Source organism: Lepidochelys kempii, chromosome 6, assembly GCF_965140285.1.
Source record: "Lepidochelys kempii isolate rLepKem1 chromosome 6, rLepKem1.hap1, whole genome shotgun sequence".
Taxonomy (NCBI): domain Eukaryota; kingdom Metazoa; phylum Chordata; order Testudines; family Cheloniidae; genus Lepidochelys; species Lepidochelys kempii.
The window spans coordinates 110,220,857-110,237,609 of record NC_136385.1 but is presented as its reverse complement, the minus strand read 5'-3'; the positions used below and the strand labels follow the sequence as shown (position 1 = coordinate 110,237,609).

Below are 16,753 nucleotides of genomic sequence, written 5' to 3'. Positions count from 1 at the left end.
GTGTGTGTAAGGATTTGTAGGCACACATGAGCCCCCCCAACTATGATTCTTAAGAGAATTACTCAGTTCAACAGCTTAGAAAGCCCTAAAATCCTACAGCTCATCCATATGCACCCTTTCAATCTGATCTTCCTCATCTTCACAAAAACAAGCAAGCAAACAATACCTTCTGCGTTCAAAAGTGATGCTGATCTGACGGTCCCAAAGGACTGACTAAGGCCTGGTCTACACTAGGAAATGAGATCACTATAACTATGTTGCCCAGGGTGCATGTGAAAAATTCACATCCCTGAGCAACGCAGTTAAACCAATCTAACTCCCCAGCCCGTAGACAGCACTATGTCAATGGGAGAATTCTCCTGTCAACCTAGCTATTGCCTCCCAGGGAGCTAGAGTTACTATGTGGGCGGGAGAAGTCCTTCTGTCGGCTTAGGAAGCCTGGTCACTGAAGTGCAACAGCAGCGGAGCTGCCGCTGCTATGTTTTAAATGTACATAAGCCCTCAGTGCTCATTTTATTGGAAGGGTAAGGCTTGCAAGTCCCAGGATCGTCACCAGGTTGCGTCTGTATGACCTGTAGATGATCTGTGGTTTAATCTTTTGTTCTCAACTTCATCACTGAAAACCACATTATGTTAAGAGCCCAATTCTGTTTGGTGCTGAGCCTCTCAAACGTCCTTCGTTTGGCACGGCACCTTGTGGGATCAGGCCCATTGTGAATAGCAATTGCATTAAGGGCCAGATCCTCAGATGGTATAAATCAGTACAGCTCCCCTTAACTCTTGTAATGGAAGCGTATGCAGATACAAGCCAACGGGAGATCTGACCCTTAGAAACCAAGGTCCATATCCCCAAAGGTATTTAGGGGCCTAACTCTCACTGATTTCAGTGTGTGTGAGAATCTGGGCCCAAACAACTAGATTCACCGTTCTATCTTTATGCTGATCTGAGAAGAAAATTCACATTCACCCTTCATTGCTCAAAAGAGATTTTAAAACAAAAACTATTTGTAGATGTTCTGTTAGTAAATCCCCCTTACTCAGAGCTAAGATAATCAACCCAGATTCCAATGGTAAAATGTTTCACTGGATTAAGGAGAAGATGAAGAGTGCTAATAATTCGATTTAATACCTGAAGAATTCTGCTGCTGGCTAGGGCCTCGTGTGACTGGTGAAGGTGAGGTGCTAGCATCTTCCTAAAAAAGAAAAACAAGATGTTTCTTAAATTTCGACTCCACATTTTTCAAGTGAACAGTCACCGATGGACATGATGGACTGTGCTCTCCGCTCATCCACAGAACAGGCGGCGTCAGTGCAAGCTTCTTGCTCATGTGCCTCAACCCTGACGTGAGGGGACCACCTCGAAGGTGAGATGGTAGGTCACTCCCAAGTCCATTTAAACTCTGGTCGCTCCACTAAGACCAGCAAGGGGAAACATTCGGATGGGTGGTGTTTTCTTTTTCTTTTTTGTTTTCTACTAAGAACTCAGCTGAAACCTACCAACTCAGGTCACTGAACAGAGGGCAAACAGTAACATTGCTTGTCCTTCTGTGGGCAATAAATGTTACCATTCCATTCCTACCTACTAACCACGGCTGGTCTCATGCTCATGACTGAAAGGTGTTGGCTGCCGTTGCCCATTCTTTGAGCTAACTAATCCCCAAGTTCAGAAACTGTCTGTATTGCTGGAGAGATACAGGACCAGATACTGGTCTGTTACCCGCGTATAATTTCAGCTGGATTGCATAGGAGTAAGTGACAACAGGATTTAGACCAATCTCTCCACTAACGATGGTAGTAGCAGTTTCAGTTTATTTAGCTATCCTAAATAGGACATTCAATATTTCTTCATAGAAATTGGGCTGAAGTCACTGGGGTTTACATAAGGGTAAAAGAGCAGAATCGAGAATCTTTACAACAGAGCAGAATCCAGACTAATGTATTTGATCTGTAATTATTATTTAAGAGCTTCCTATGACAAAGGACTAAACATGTCAGCTAAAATGAAAAAGCAGTCAGTTAGTTTGAATGGCTGCTGGCTTTGCATTAGGCTTGATAGAAGGTACCACAGCAACAATAAAGGTATTGCAAAGTTGTTATTGTTGCACAATCCATGGGGGAATTCCAGAACCATCACACTAAGGAAGGCCCATTACAATGTGACTAAACTAAAGGTCTGAGTGGAATATGAGCTAATGGCAAAGCAGACGGCAAAGCAGACAGTAGCATTTAACAGCGGAGGGAGAGCAGAGTCTGGGTAATTGTGCCTTTCATTTCTAGGGATATGGTTCAAACGCAGGCTTCGGGAAAAGCTGTGAGCAGAGCGGATGGCCATAGAGGCAGCCTCAGCCCTGCTCACCTAGCTAGGGGTCACGCAAAATAAGCCTTCATTCTCACGGAGTGCAAGCACCCTCAGCATTGTGACTGCAGCAAGCCTCTCCAAATATCGTGGGAAGCCCCGGGGCCATGCCCCAAAGAGGAGAGGGGAGCAGGTGGTGCTTTGTCTTTGAGGCTGGTGCTCTCTGAAGCTGCAGCGTCAGTGTGCCTGAGGCATGATGCCTCCGGACTTTCCTGCATTGGCAGTGAGCCTCCACAGCATGGGGCTCTGCCTTAAAGGCACTACAAGGCCATAAGCCAATAGCAACAGCGCTGATGGAAGTCTCAGCAGAAAGGCAAAGGACTGCATGGGAGTGGTGACTGCATTACTCCTGTCCTCCTAGACATGCTGCCTCTATGGGATGTCTACACTGCAATCAGAGAGGTGACTGCAGCATATGTAGAAATACCAGCTAGCTTTGATCTAGCTAACTGAAATGACAATGGCAGCGAACCCACAGCAGCTTGGGTATGTACTCAGACTGCTAGTCCACGCTGCCACGGCTTTGCTGCTATTGTCATTTGAGCGACCTAGATCAAAGCTAGCTCAGGTATTTCTACACATGCTGAAGTCACCTCTGATTGAAGTGCAGACATACCCTAGGTATGGTGATTGGTGGGGAAGCTCTCCTCGGCTGTAACTGTTCTGTGGATAAACAAAGGACTTCAGCCTCCTGGCTGATAATGTGGCTCCTTTCACAAGCACCAAGTTCACTTTAAAATTCAATCAAAACCAAAGCCCTCACTTAATCTTTTAGAGGACAACTGAAACATCCAGCAGCACACAGACAGAACGGTTCAAACAGAAATGCACTGAAACTACTATCCCCTCCATGAGCCCGAATTTCATACTGTTTGATCTACCAAACTGACACAAGTGGACACTTGATGGTATAGAATGCATTTACAAAGATATGTTACAGCTTTTGAACAGCTCAGTGGCTAAAGTATTGTCCCCCTCCCCATTAGAAATCTGCTTTAAATGTAATCTGTCATCTGCAGCGAGCTGATTTTTGCTTTACAGAGGGGTTAAGTAATCTACTTTCCAAAGCCATCATGTTTAATGGATGACACGGGTCAGTTCAGCTGACGTCTGCTGCCCAGGGATGCAACAAGCTTGAACTAAAATATGTGGAACTGATTTGAAATGAGATACTAATAGGATTTACCATACCAGGGGCTTTTCCTTTTGGGTGGCACAAATATTCCCGAGGGATAAATGAGGGGGAGCCTCTTCAACCTTAAAAACACTACTGTGAGCATAGTGTGAAGAGGCAACCACTGATGTGGTTTAGACAATATCTGGTCTGTGAACAAACAAGAAGGGATTCTTGTTTCTAAGTACCCTGGAGCAGTTGAATTTAGCTTGTGTGAACATTTGCTAGTCATTTTATTGTGTGTGCAGTGGGCAAGTATTGTGCTTCCAGCCTTCAAGCAATCGCAACATATCAGCTAGTTTGGGAGACCCTTTTTACTTCACAGACACACAATACTAGTGAACGCTTCACTTACGTTTTGGCTTTCCTCTTCCTTTTTGTCAGCTGGCTTGTCTGACTGTGACGCTGCTTTCCTCCTTTGCACAGGGGTAAAAAAGTAGGACAAAGTCAACCCTTTAGAAATGCATTTCCTGCACAAGGCTTCAATCGTCATTTGAAAAGACTGATTTGTGCCTTGCTGAGGATTATCTTTACTGCTGTGGAATTTCTTTAGCAGAAGAGGCTGCAATGGTTAAGAATCCAAACTAGGCCTCTGTGAAGCAGGATCTTCAGGCAGGGGATCAATATTTTGAGTCAAGGTTCCATTCAGAAGTACAGGGTTGTACAGTATAAAGGAACAGGGGTAAGGGAAATGTATATGGCATTGAGCAACTAAGAGGCAATTTCTTGCAAGGTATAGGGCTGCTTCTACAATAAAAAGCACTGGCACATAGACTACTCGGTTGGATGTTCTAATACTGGACCAGATTATTTTCCCCCTAAATCCACATGCAGAATGGACTCTCCATGTACAGAACTCACTCGTTCTGCCTCCCCCACCCCTGACCCAGAGAGCACAATCTGTAGGCCCAAGGATCTGCACATGGGCATGGAGATGTGGGGCTGGTGGAAATGCACATTAACCCCCCCCCCACACACACACACGCCCCACCAGCCTCAAAGGGCATCCACAGAGCAGCTAGTGCAGCCTGGGGACACGTTTACATTTCCAATGTGCCACAATCTCCTTTGAGTGTGGGCTTCAGGGTAGCAGGAGGTGAGGGAAAGCTCTGGCTGCCTGGAAGCCAGGAGGGAGCCAGAGCCAGTAGTCAGGCCTGGGCTTTCACATGGATAGCCCTGTGCCTCTGGTGGATCCTGGGAGATTCTGAATGCCCAAAAGCCAATCCAAAGGCTGTAGAACTGCTAAGCCCTCAGGTTCATGGTATCTGTAGCATCCAGGGGCTTTAGAGAAAGCTGAATGAAAAATACTTGAGCTGAGACCAAGATTCTGTATTGCTTTGTCAGCCTGAGACAGGGTAAAGCATCACTCTCTACGTGGCTCAACAGATAAACAGGTTACAAACAGCTGTGATCTATAAGAAGGCTTGAAAGGATTTAATTTTTATCAGTAAATGTGGGTAAACATCAATTTCAGTGTACACATGAACAGCTGAAAACATATGTCCACGCAGAATAATCTAAATGGACAGATAGGCAAAGTAAGAAAAAAATGCAGCTTGGGAAGTTATTAGAGATTAATTTAAGGCTATTTACTTTGTATATTTTGATATGTGATGTTGATAACTTGTGATTTAACAGTTATAAAGCTTAAACTTTTTGAATCTCAACATCTGCTGTCACTAAATAATTGTCGTCTGATCTCCGCCCCCGCTGCATTATTTTGCACTATTGCAAAAACTGAAATAAATAAAAATATAAAACAATGCTTAAAAGCAAACACTGATATTATATGTTGAACTTATAAATAAAAACAAAATTGAATTCTGCCAAGCTTATTTATATAGGAACAATCCTGTCCTGGCAGAGGGATGGGACAGTGGCCTAATAGGTCACTTCAGTCTATCTTAGTTCCTATGAGAGGCATGGCGCAACCTAAATATAAGAGGGCCAGGAAAGTGGGAGAAGGAGGTCCTGGAAGGCCTGTGGCCCGTCTCCTGCTCTTGCACTCAGGACAGACCAGCACTTATATAGGTGGACACTGCCAAGGGGCTGGAAGCGAGGAAGCCATGGCCCTTCCTCCTACCCTGGCTAGTAGAGTCAGCGCAAGAGGAATTCTGGCTGAACTAGCCACTGTCTCTGGGAGTTCATGCTGTTTAGGAGTTCACCTGCTCTCTCTCTAGAGAGGCTTACAAACCACAACGTAGCTCAAAGGAAAACAAGTATTGTTCAGTTTCTACTTTCTTTTTCTTTTTAGTACATTAGCCACAATGATCATGTGATTCCTGAGGAGTGGGAGCATGCACATTTGATTCTCAAGCTCTGCTTAATGTCTAAAAGTACTAGAGAAAACATACCACATTTCTATCCTCTGCAAAGCTTGGCGCCAAGGTCGGGGGAAGGGAAGTTTTCATTTTTTCATCACCATAATTCCTCGCACTTAAATTGTGCTTTACATTTTCAATGTACTGTGCAAACATCATCTAATTAATCCTAACAAAACCACTCACTCTACTGCTCACACAGTTTTTTATATCAGTTTAACTCTACTGTTGTGAATGGAGTTACTCCTGATTTGCACCAGCGTAACTGAAAGCAAACTCAGGCCCACTGCATCTTCAGAGCATAAATCACACACTATGAACTAACAATCTAGGTGCATCTGGGATCCTCCTTTTCCCTCATTCTTTACCCCCTCACCTCCATTTACAAATGTTCACCCTTTTCACTTGGGCACAGACTTCATAGCTGCTTTGTTATGTGGCCAGCAGTAGCGAGCCCAAGATGTGTTCAAGTGCAACTCAATTTGATGGACTGTTTGCAGTGTTCTTGTAGCCATGTTGGTCCCACAATATTAGAAAGACAAGGAGAGTTATTCACTTTCACAGAAAAAATTATAAAAGTCAAAAACGCCTTACTACCTGTGTGTGAACACTTTTCACAAAGTGATCACTCCACATCTGATCTCTCAGTCCTCATCCTCAAAGGAAACCTGAAAATCACTTTGCTAGACACTAAAACTTCTTGGATTTAATAAAGACACTGGATTTATGACAGGTTTCAGAGGAACAGCCGTGTTAGTCTGTATTCGCAAAAAGAAAAGGAGTACTTGTGGCACCTTAGAGACTAACCAATTTATTTGAGCATGAGCTTTCGTGAGCTACAGCTCACTTCATCAGATGTTTACCGTGGAAACTGCAGCAGACTTTATATACACACAGAAATCATGAAACAATACCTCCTCCCACCCCACTGTCCTGCTGGTAATAGCTTATCTAAAGTGATCAACAGGTGGGCCATTTCCAGCACAAATCCAGGTTTTCTCACCCTCCACCCCCCCACACAAATTCACTCTCCTGCTGGTGATAGACCATCCAAAGTGACAACTCTTTACATAATCAAGTCGGGCTATTTCCTGCATAGATCAAGGTTTTCTCACATCCCCCCCACCCCCATACACACACAAACTCACTCTCCTGCTGGTAATAGCTCATCTAAACTGACCATTCTCCAGGTTTAAATCCAAGTTAAACCAGAACATCTGGGGGGGGGGGGTAGGAAAAAACAAGAGGAAACAGGCTACCTTGCATAATGACTTAGCCACTCCCAGTCTCTATTTAAGCCTAAATTAATAGTATCCAATTTGCAAATGAATTCCAATTCAGCAGTTTCTCGCTGGAGTCTGGATTTGAAGTTTTTTTGTTTTAAGATAGCGACCTTCATGTCTGTGATTGCGTGACCAGAGAGATTGAAGTGTTCTCCGACTGGTTTATGAATGTTATAATTCTTGACATCTGATTTGTGTCCATTTATGGTTTATCACAATAATCCATAACCCACTAACTCCCACTTTTTGTCCTATGACTGCAGAGGTGTTAACTGTCCACTTCACACTGAATGGTCTCTTACAATATGTGTTATCTACTTATGCTAAATAATCTATTCCACTCTGTTTAGCTCTGACACTCTGGGTATCTCTACAACGCAATTAAACAACAACGGCTGGCTCATGTCAGCTGACTTGGGCTCACGCTTTGGGGATAGGCTACAAAATTGCTGTGTAGACACTTGGGCTCAGGCAGAATCCCAGAGCCTGGACTCCAGCCTGAGCCCAGACATCCACACTGCAGTTTTATAGTCGTGTGATCCCGAGTCCGGTGACATGGGCCAGCTGCGGGTGTTTAATTGCAGCGTAGACATACCCACAGAGCACCTTTCCCAGACAAAGAAAAGCTCTCAGTAAGCTTGAAAACTTGTCTCTTTCACCAACAGAATCAGGGTCAATAAAAGATATTACCTCACCCACCTTGTCTCTTTGATGGACTGTGTGAGCAGTATGGGAGAGGTGTATTGTGTGAATGCTACCTGGCAGCTGTAGGAAAATCCACCTAATCTGGGGGGTAGGGCTCTCAGCCAGAAAGATTCAGGGATGTCTGATTTCCTATTTTAGATTATTAGGTGCAATGCAGTTCCACATATTACATGGACCTTGGCTGTGATGACTGTAATCCATCAAATACTCCTCCACCTGCAGAAGCCACTTCATTAGATTTTTCTTCCACTAACCTGGCAGCATTTTTATTTTGTTTCTGACTCTGAGGCCAGCAACATCCACCCCACAGAAGGAAAATAAAACCCCACACAACTCTCAAAACCAAATTCCAAACCCCTTACCAACTGAATAGGAAAAATCTGTGAAGGGATTTTCCTTCTTCCTGGAAAAGCCTCACAGATTTAAAAAACAGAGGTGGTCTGTGTTTAAATTCTGAAAAAGCATGAAACTAAGATCTACCATGCTGTGTGACTGGTGTGTATGTGTACCGGAGATGGGGGACAGGGTCAATATCGTTTATATCATTTTAATAGCATTAATAACTTTACTGTATTTGATATCTCCAGGGAGTCAACATAGGTGCTGATTCCATAGGGGATCCAGAGCTCAAGCACCCGCTAAAATAAAACAGGGGGTGCTCAGCACCCACAGGGATGGGTTAATCTTTTGTGGGCCCTGCCCCCTGCTTCGAGGCCCCGCACCCATTTGGCCTCTTCCCCCTGAGGCCTCACCCTTGCTTGCCGCTCACATGGGGATGGGGGGTGGGCGGAAAGCGGCAGAGAGCAGCATCCACTGGCAAAAACAAAAGTCAGCACCTGGGGGAATGACAATTCCAGTGGTCAGAGGTCTTGGAACTTCTCGATCCTTCTGTGGACCAACGCCAAGAAAAGCACTGCTGGGGTGAGGGGCTAGTGTTAGAGTTAAGTTCTGGTATCTTGCAGCAAAATTAAAGGGCCTAGAAATGACAGTGGTTTGTGAGACAGCACTTCATTCTGCTTTGTTTCCACTTCAGTTCTGAAATGATTATAGCAGCTGCTATCATGGGAATCACTAAGTCTTGCAAGCAATGCTTTATATCACCTGAAACCCAGCTTCTCAGTCACTGTGCCTACCCTGGATAAATTCCATCCTTAAATGTGCAGACCTATGCTGAAAAATGGGGATTCTGTTGGTCTCTCAATGACTTTTGTATCGTGTGAGTTCAGTTGAAAAAGGAAAAAGATTTTTTTTCTGACTGCCAGCCCTGTAAACACAACCTGCGACACAATAAGAGTCAAGTTCTCCTTGCACCTCGTACATCATCACCAGTAACAAAGTTCTGCAGGCAACAGGAAGTCCTCACTAACACCCGTGTAACTGCACTTTGTTCAGATGACATTCTCAGTGGACACCTGTGCAGTCTTATTGCCTTCAATGGGTTTGCACAGGTGGAATTTGGTAAACAATTCTTCTGACGACTCCCACGGGGGAACAGAACCTGCGGCTCACTCAGTCTCAGCTGTGTTGGCTGTGCAGTGCTAACAGGAGTAAAATGTGGGGAAAGCTTATTTTTGTCACTGGAGTGAGCACATATGACTCTGCATACACCAAAAGGTCCACATCTGTTGGCGAAAATAGACGCCACACTTAATTAGCCACTTTCTTAGATTACAGCCACACATTAAAGATGCACATTTTGTGGGGCTTACTACTTCCAAGCATAAGAGATGGAGACTTTCCTTAACATCTGGAGTCTGTCTGTCCATCTGTTCTGATTATTTATACAGCGCTAGTCACTGGCCTGATTACAACTTTAATATAACAGTTTTACTCTTCATTCTTTATTTACACCAGCACAAAGTGAGATCAGAATCTGACCCACTGAATCCAGTGAATAACTATTCTAATTCAAATGAACCAAAGATAATTGTATATTTGGCATTTTATATTGTTCATAACCAGTTTTTCAGGACTGTACATTTACATGGTGCTTTACAACTACCTGTCTTGTGTGTATAGAACTCTGGTTGAAACCAATAGGGGCTGGAGAGCTGTCTGGACAAGGCCATTTGAATAAGAAAAGTTCTGGGGCAGAGAACATTATTTAGCCATTTTAAATCTGTATGCTTTGTAACAGTGGACCCGTTCCTATTTATTCCTCTCCTCCTCTTCCTGCATTTTTACTCTTTCCCTGTTTACACTTTGTATAACAATAAAAAATCCTTTAAGATAAACTCAAAAGCATCTCTGACATTAGTGACTTGTGAGCTACAGGCTGATAAAATGAACATTACAATGGAAGGTTGGGAAGAAAAAGCAAAGAAGGGAATCAGAATGATGTGATTTTTAAGGTGTGATATCTCATGTCCTGCCAAGGAATAGAAACACTTGTGTGGACGTACCCAAACATATTTAGGACCAGTAACATTTCATTGGCACATATAATCAGTAAAAATAATGGTCAATGCCAGGTGTTATGTTATTAATAATGGCCAACGGATACGTCAAAAGTGTAAAGTAGTAGAGAGAATTTTATTAATCTGTAAAGGATGGAATGTTGTGAGGGAATTATTTATTGTACAGGTTTTAAGATAGGTGGCAACCTATGGTGGGAGAGATTTCTAAGGGAAGGGAAAAGGGAGGGGGAAAAGAATAAACAGTTAAAATTAAAAATGTATGCTCTAGTCCTGTAACTGGATCTATGCAGGGGGACCCTTGCACCCATGTGGATCTGACTGCAGGTGAGGCCCATAGAGAATATTCTCCTGGCAGTTACCCCAAACTAACCCTCTGACTTCCATAGGATTGTAGAGAAGTAACTGAGGGCAGAATTTTTTATGTCTTGACAGACTTCTGAGTGATAGGTGCTTTGCTGGTTAAACCGGCCTGCATACTGAGAACTGGGCATCTATTTCCACTCAGTCTTGTCTATGTTCTCTATGCAACAGGCAGTAAGTGGAGTCGCATCTTACGCGGGGGTTAGGTTCTAAAGTCAACACGTAAGGCGAAAATCGCATATAGTCAAAATTACCCTTGAAAATTCCTTAAATCGCCAATAAAGTACAGTATATTGTACATGATTTTATGTATACAACCCTGTACAGTAATATGTATAAGTGTATAATGTATACAGTAACGTACAGTATATAATAAAGAGTACATATGCAAAATATAATTTTACAGTATTGTATTTTTAATTACTGGGGGTAAGTACAGGTGGGTAATTACAGGGGGTCGTCAGGGCTTGATGTCGATCCAGGAGACGGAAGTGACGAAGAGCTTGGGTGACGGAGAGCTTGTCGTAGACGAAGTGGTTGGCTCTGGTACAGCTCAAGAAGTTGATTGCGTAGGCTCAGCTGCTGCTGGTTGTTTTTCCTTGAAAAACATGGTGATCGGCAACTGTTGCTGTTGTGTCTTGAGCTGCTCAAACATTTCTTGATATGGTCTCAAATACTCCGTAATACTACATGTGATTTTGAGGCTTCGTTCCATAGATGGATCATATTCAGAAATTAAATCATTCAAGTGTTTTGCTGCTTGAAACACTTCAGCAAATTTATGAAGATTCCAACTTGCTAGCTCTTCCTGTTCGTCGTCATCATCTTTGTCTTCTGTAAATGATTTTATCAGTTCCTCTGACTAACAAAGAGTTAATGTTTCTCTATGGCTCTCAATTAATTCTTCAATTTCTTCCTCAAGGATGTCAACAAAGCCATCATCACCCACTTGCCTGGCCACCTGAACAATGGTTTCACTTCTTTGTCAATGGTCGGGAAACCCTTAAAATCATTCACACAGTCTTTCCATAGGTTTCGCCAACATGCATTGACTGTTTCAGGCTTGATTGCATCCACTGCCTGTTTAATATAAGTGATGCAATCGGCAATGTTGAAGGACTTCCAACACTCCATCACATTAAGATTGGGATCAGCATCCATAGCGCTACGTATCCGTGAGAACGTAAGCCTCGTGTACGTGGCCTTGAAACAGCAAATCACGCCTTGGTCGAGAGGTTGGAGGATGGAGGTGGTATGGGGGGGTGGGAGAAAGACGACTTCAACATCGTTATGTGCAAACCGGAGTGCCACAGGGTGGCCGCAGGTGCATTGTCTACAATCAGCAACACTTTAAAGTCAAGTCCTTTCTCTTCGAGGTACTGCTTGACCTCCGGAATGAAGCACTTGTGGAACCAATCCAGAAATAATGTTGCCGTCACCCAAGCCTTTTTATTTGATTGCCAGAACACAGGCAGGAGATTTTTGTTCTTGCCTTTTAGAGCACGGGGATTTGCAGCCCTGTAGAGCAAGCCCAGCTTTATTAAATGCCCAGCCGCATTGCCACAAAACAACACAGTCACACGGTCTTTAGCTGCTTTGAAGCCAGGGGCTTGTCTTTCTGATTTCAAAATGTAAGTGCGGTTGGGCATTTTTTTTCCAGACGAGCCCAGTCTTGTCAGCATTAAAATCTTGTTCCGGAAGGTAGCCCTTTTCGTCTATGATTTTCTTTAATTGTTCGTGGTAGGCTTTTGCTGCCTCTTCATTGGCAGATGCAGCTTTACCAGTAGTCTGCATATTTTTGAGGTTGAAGCGTTTCCTAAAACTGTTAAGCCAACCTTGGCTGGCTTTGAATTCCTTCTCATCAGAAGGCTGTCCCTCTTCGGGGGGAGATTTGAACAGCACGTAGAGGCTAAGAGCCTTTTCTCACAATGTGTTGCCATCAATAGGCACACGTTTATGGTTCATGTCTTCCAGCCATAAGTTTAATGCCTTTTCCGTCTTCACTAAAAAGTCTTATCACACACCTTGCTCGTCACCTTAGCAGTTATTGGATCACTTGATGCCACGGCTTAATGAATTCCTCTCTCTCGAATCTTGATGGCACGGATGCTAGATTCGTTGCAGCCATATTTACGTGCCACGCTGGAGACAGACATACTGTCTCTCAATAAGTCCAACAGAGTCAGTTTTTCCTCCAGCGTTGGACCAGATCACTATTTCTTCAGTTGAGCACCAGAAGAAGTAGTTGGCTTCCGTTTAGGGACCATGTTGTACAAAAAATACGTATCTTTAAGAACTAGAATCACACTCAGCATGGCGAGATGCTCATGCTAGGAGAGGCACGTGGGAACTGAGACCGACTGAGGGAACAGCAGATTCACATCTCCCATCTCACGCTCACTCCAAGGCATATGCTCATTGAGTGGAATGATGGGCGGAATCGCCCGCACTATTTACAGGTATCACATTATTTTTGTTTTTTTTCTGCCGAGCACGTATAGTTGAGTTTGTGTAAGTTAAATGCGCGTATGATGCGACTCACCTGTACATTTTGATTTCCAGCAGCATAGAGAAGCTGCAGGGACACCAAAAAGTCACATGAATGCATCCTGTACTGCCGTCACTACCTAGTAAATACTCCTATGTCATTGCTAATAACAAGCATTAATCCCCCTGCACTGCATTGATTTTAGAAAGTTATTCTTTGGGAATCCAGGGAGCATGAAGCACAAGTGCTATGGTGGGAATTATCTGCTTTCAACCCTATGTAGACTCATCAAGGAATCTGCTTAACCTGGCATCATAGCTGATGTGCTGTATTCGCTGGGTAAGAGGTACAGCGACATTTTATTTTACTACCTCAAAGGCTACCAATATGCAATCTTGTTATTACAGTTTTGGATACTTTTTTGGTCCATTCCCCTCGATATACCCCGTAATAATTATCTGGCCGGGGCTCTGTTGAAGCTCATTCCTTTAGAACACAGCAGCTTTGACGTAGATTGTAAACCAGCAAAGTCAGAGAGAAAAATCAGTAACTTCTAAGGCTCTCGCTCCCACAGAATCTGCAGGCTCAGCTAGAGCAGCTCAAGCTGGTCTGACACCATTGGTGGCAACACCTATGCGTTTACTGTGTCAAAAAAAAAAAAGGGGGGGGGGGTCCAGGGAATAACACCTACACAGGAATAGCAGCGTGGCAGGCTGTTAAACTGATCTCTTGAACTTCCACAATACTATATCCCATGCAGAGTTTTGCCAGTTTCAAAGAGGCATTGGAGCTACCCAATTGCTAGTAGATACTGAAAGCGAATTGTTCCACTGTCTGCTGGTGCGCTTGTTCTAGAGTTTACTTTAGGATGGAGTACAAACCTTTTTGCCAGTAATTTATTCATTTCTTCCATTAGTCCTCCTCCTCCTCCTCCACTACTTGTTCGATTGGCATCGCTCTTCGAGGCCCCACTGGGGCTGGAGCCTCCTGAACCATCTTCTGGCTTAAGACACAAATTGATATTGCAAGTCACCAGAGGAATTTATTGTAAGCACCGGCCCTTTCCGACTAGTTTAGATAATCACTCGGAGCAAAGCACCAGGATTGCAGCATGCAGTCAGAGGCAGAAAGCACAATGGGCCAGAACGGAAGCAAATGTAATTCAGGTCAAACCCAGTGGCTAATTCACATATTAGGATTGGGAAACCCCCCGTGGATTTTGTAAATACCTGAGCAAACGATGAAAATGACAACAAAATGCTTCTGAATTTCTGGTGAGATTATGCAACTCGTACTCCTCTCAGTGAGCGCCTACTCACACACAGGCTGCACAATCAAGCCGTTATTTGATAAGTCTAGTGTAGTTTTAACTACTTATCATCATGGTTGATAGCATAATACTAGTGAGTATTCTACAGGATACGCTGGAGAGAAACCAATTATGTCTTAGTCATATGAGAGATCGATGCAGGCACCTGCTAGTTAATCTTCACTGAGCAGTGAGGATCAAAGTGTGAATTACTGTAAAAACAAGTCAGGAAAAAAAAACCAATTGGAAAATTTCCTCCTGAAAATTATAAAACCAAACATAGAAATCTGCTTTAAGGACTGTTTCTAATGGACAAAAGGCCATTTTAAAGGCCCAGCCACACTGCACGTGCAGCTCAGGAAAAGGCAAGTGCAAACGGTCATAAATAGCCACTGAATGTGCACCTGCAGTAATTGTGTATGCGACTGTGCACCTAACTTATTTAAAAATTTGACTCTAGGAGTGAAATCCTGGCTGCACTGAAGTCAATGGGAGTTTTGCCATTGAATTCAATAGGGCCAGGATTTTACCCTACAGGTTTCCAGCCAGGGGTGAAAGTAAGGCAGTACAGGTCAGCACAGCGTACCGGTAAAAAGTGGCTTCCGGTACCAGTCCATACAGCTGACTTTAAGTCGCTTCCCCTTTTGTGCCCCCTGTTGCACTCACCGACGGGGGACGGGGGGGGAAGGGGGGTGAAGAGGGGAGGCAAAAGGAGCAGCTGCCCTGGGGCTCCAACGGCAATTTAAAAGGGCCTGGGGCTCTGGCCGCCGCTGCCGGAGCCCCAGGCCCTTTAAATCACCGTTGGAGCCCCGGGCGCCACGGGCCAGGCAGCGTGGATGGGGTGGCTGGGGGATGCTGACCCCTAGCCCCGCCCCTTCTGGGGGAGGGGGAAGGAACCAGCCCTGTACCGGTAAGAGTTTAATTTTACTTTCACCCCTGTTTCCAGCACAAATCTTTTTCAGCCTTCCTTTCAATAACAGCCTGTACAAGCAACTGACTTGTCACGGTCCATGGAATGGTCACTTAAAACACATTTCATTGGGCTTTGTCATGAATTCCGACTATCCATGAAATAGATTAGCAGAAGGTTAAATAAAACTTTAACCAATCAAGCATTCCTCATTCTCCAGTGAAGGCCAGACTGTGTGAAAACCCCAGTGCCACAAACCTTACCCGTTGTACTCTCCTGAGTTTGGCACCAGCCAGGGCTGCTGCTAGTCCTGACATTGACCCATCGTCAGTGCTACCCCCGTGTCCTCCACCTGCCGGCAGTGGAGGAGGGGGAGGTGGCGCTGCTCCTGTAGGCGGAGGAGGTACTGGCGGGGGTGGCGGAGGTGGGGGCCCGCTGGACGAAGCAGGGATTGTGGCAGCAGAGGGATGACCAGGTGGAAGAATGGGACCTGAAACATACAGAAGATTAAATAAAAATAAAGAACATTCTCCCCCATCTCACATACAACCCGTATTGACGATTGGGTGAATGAAGGTTTGATGACATACAATCAGAAGAATGATACACGCTGAGTATGTCAATGGTACATCCTCTGCTTTTTAGTTATCATTGGCAGCTGTGTCCTTATGCAAAACCCCTGAAATATGTAAACACCACCTATCCCTTCCTCTGGTCAGGCTACTGTTCTGTCTCAACACAGAGTACACTTTCTGGTTTACTTTTGGGATATCTCTTCTTCATTTTAACTTTTCAGATGCAGATACATAAATGTTATCAACTAACTCTGTGAACATCAAAGTCCACTTTTCAAATAAAATCCTGGGCTTTAGCTACACATTTCCATACAACTTCCATTTAATGAAATTTGCGTGGCTAAATCCTCTGCCAGTCTTTGAAAATTAAGGGGCAAGTGTTCAATTTTAGCCACGGTGTACTTCAACAGAAGCTACTGCGTGTAGCAGCGTCCTTCAATGGACTTATTCGAATAGGTTAACGCCTCTGGTATATTTCTCCTATTTATAATGGGACAACAGAATGAGGATTCCATCAATGGTATGTCACCTAGAATTACTCCATCTCATCAAAGGCTTCTGTTGCTATTTAATTACAAACTCAACTGTGCAACAAACATTAATTTGAAAAGGTTTTTTTAATTGGTTTACAGGGAAAATTTGGGAATGATATTCAGACAATAAGGCCTGATTGTCTATCTATTTAATTTTGCTTTTTTAATAACGTCAACCATCATTGTGGTCAGTGATAACCTCCAACATTATGGTCACAACATTACTCCTGCTAATAACTATGCTCACAATGCTGCTCCTGCAACGAATTATAGGTGCTATTAGCAGTACATCAGCTATCTCCCTACCTATGTGGGCCCACAA

The 16,753-nt window shown here is 44.0% G+C and overlaps 1 protein-coding gene across 4 annotated transcripts in view; it reads right to left on the bottom strand.

The window, feature by feature from the left end:
• Positions 1 to 16,753, bottom strand: part of EVL (Enah/Vasp-like) — a 219,820-nt gene that overhangs the window by 12,650 nt on the left and 190,417 nt on the right. For all 4 annotated transcript variants that reach the window (XM_073349640.2, XM_073349638.2, XM_073349641.2 and 1 more), the window contains exons 6-9: positions 15,587 to 15,813; positions 13,986 to 14,107; positions 3,886 to 3,946; positions 1,130 to 1,193 (exon numbers count right to left, since the gene is read on the bottom strand). In XM_073349640.2, the coding sequence (XP_073205741.1) occupies positions 1,130 to 1,193; positions 3,886 to 3,946; positions 13,986 to 14,107; positions 15,587 to 15,813 (474 nt within the window). The remainder of the gene's footprint in view (positions 1 to 1,129; positions 1,194 to 3,885; positions 3,947 to 13,985; positions 14,108 to 15,586; positions 15,814 to 16,753) is intronic.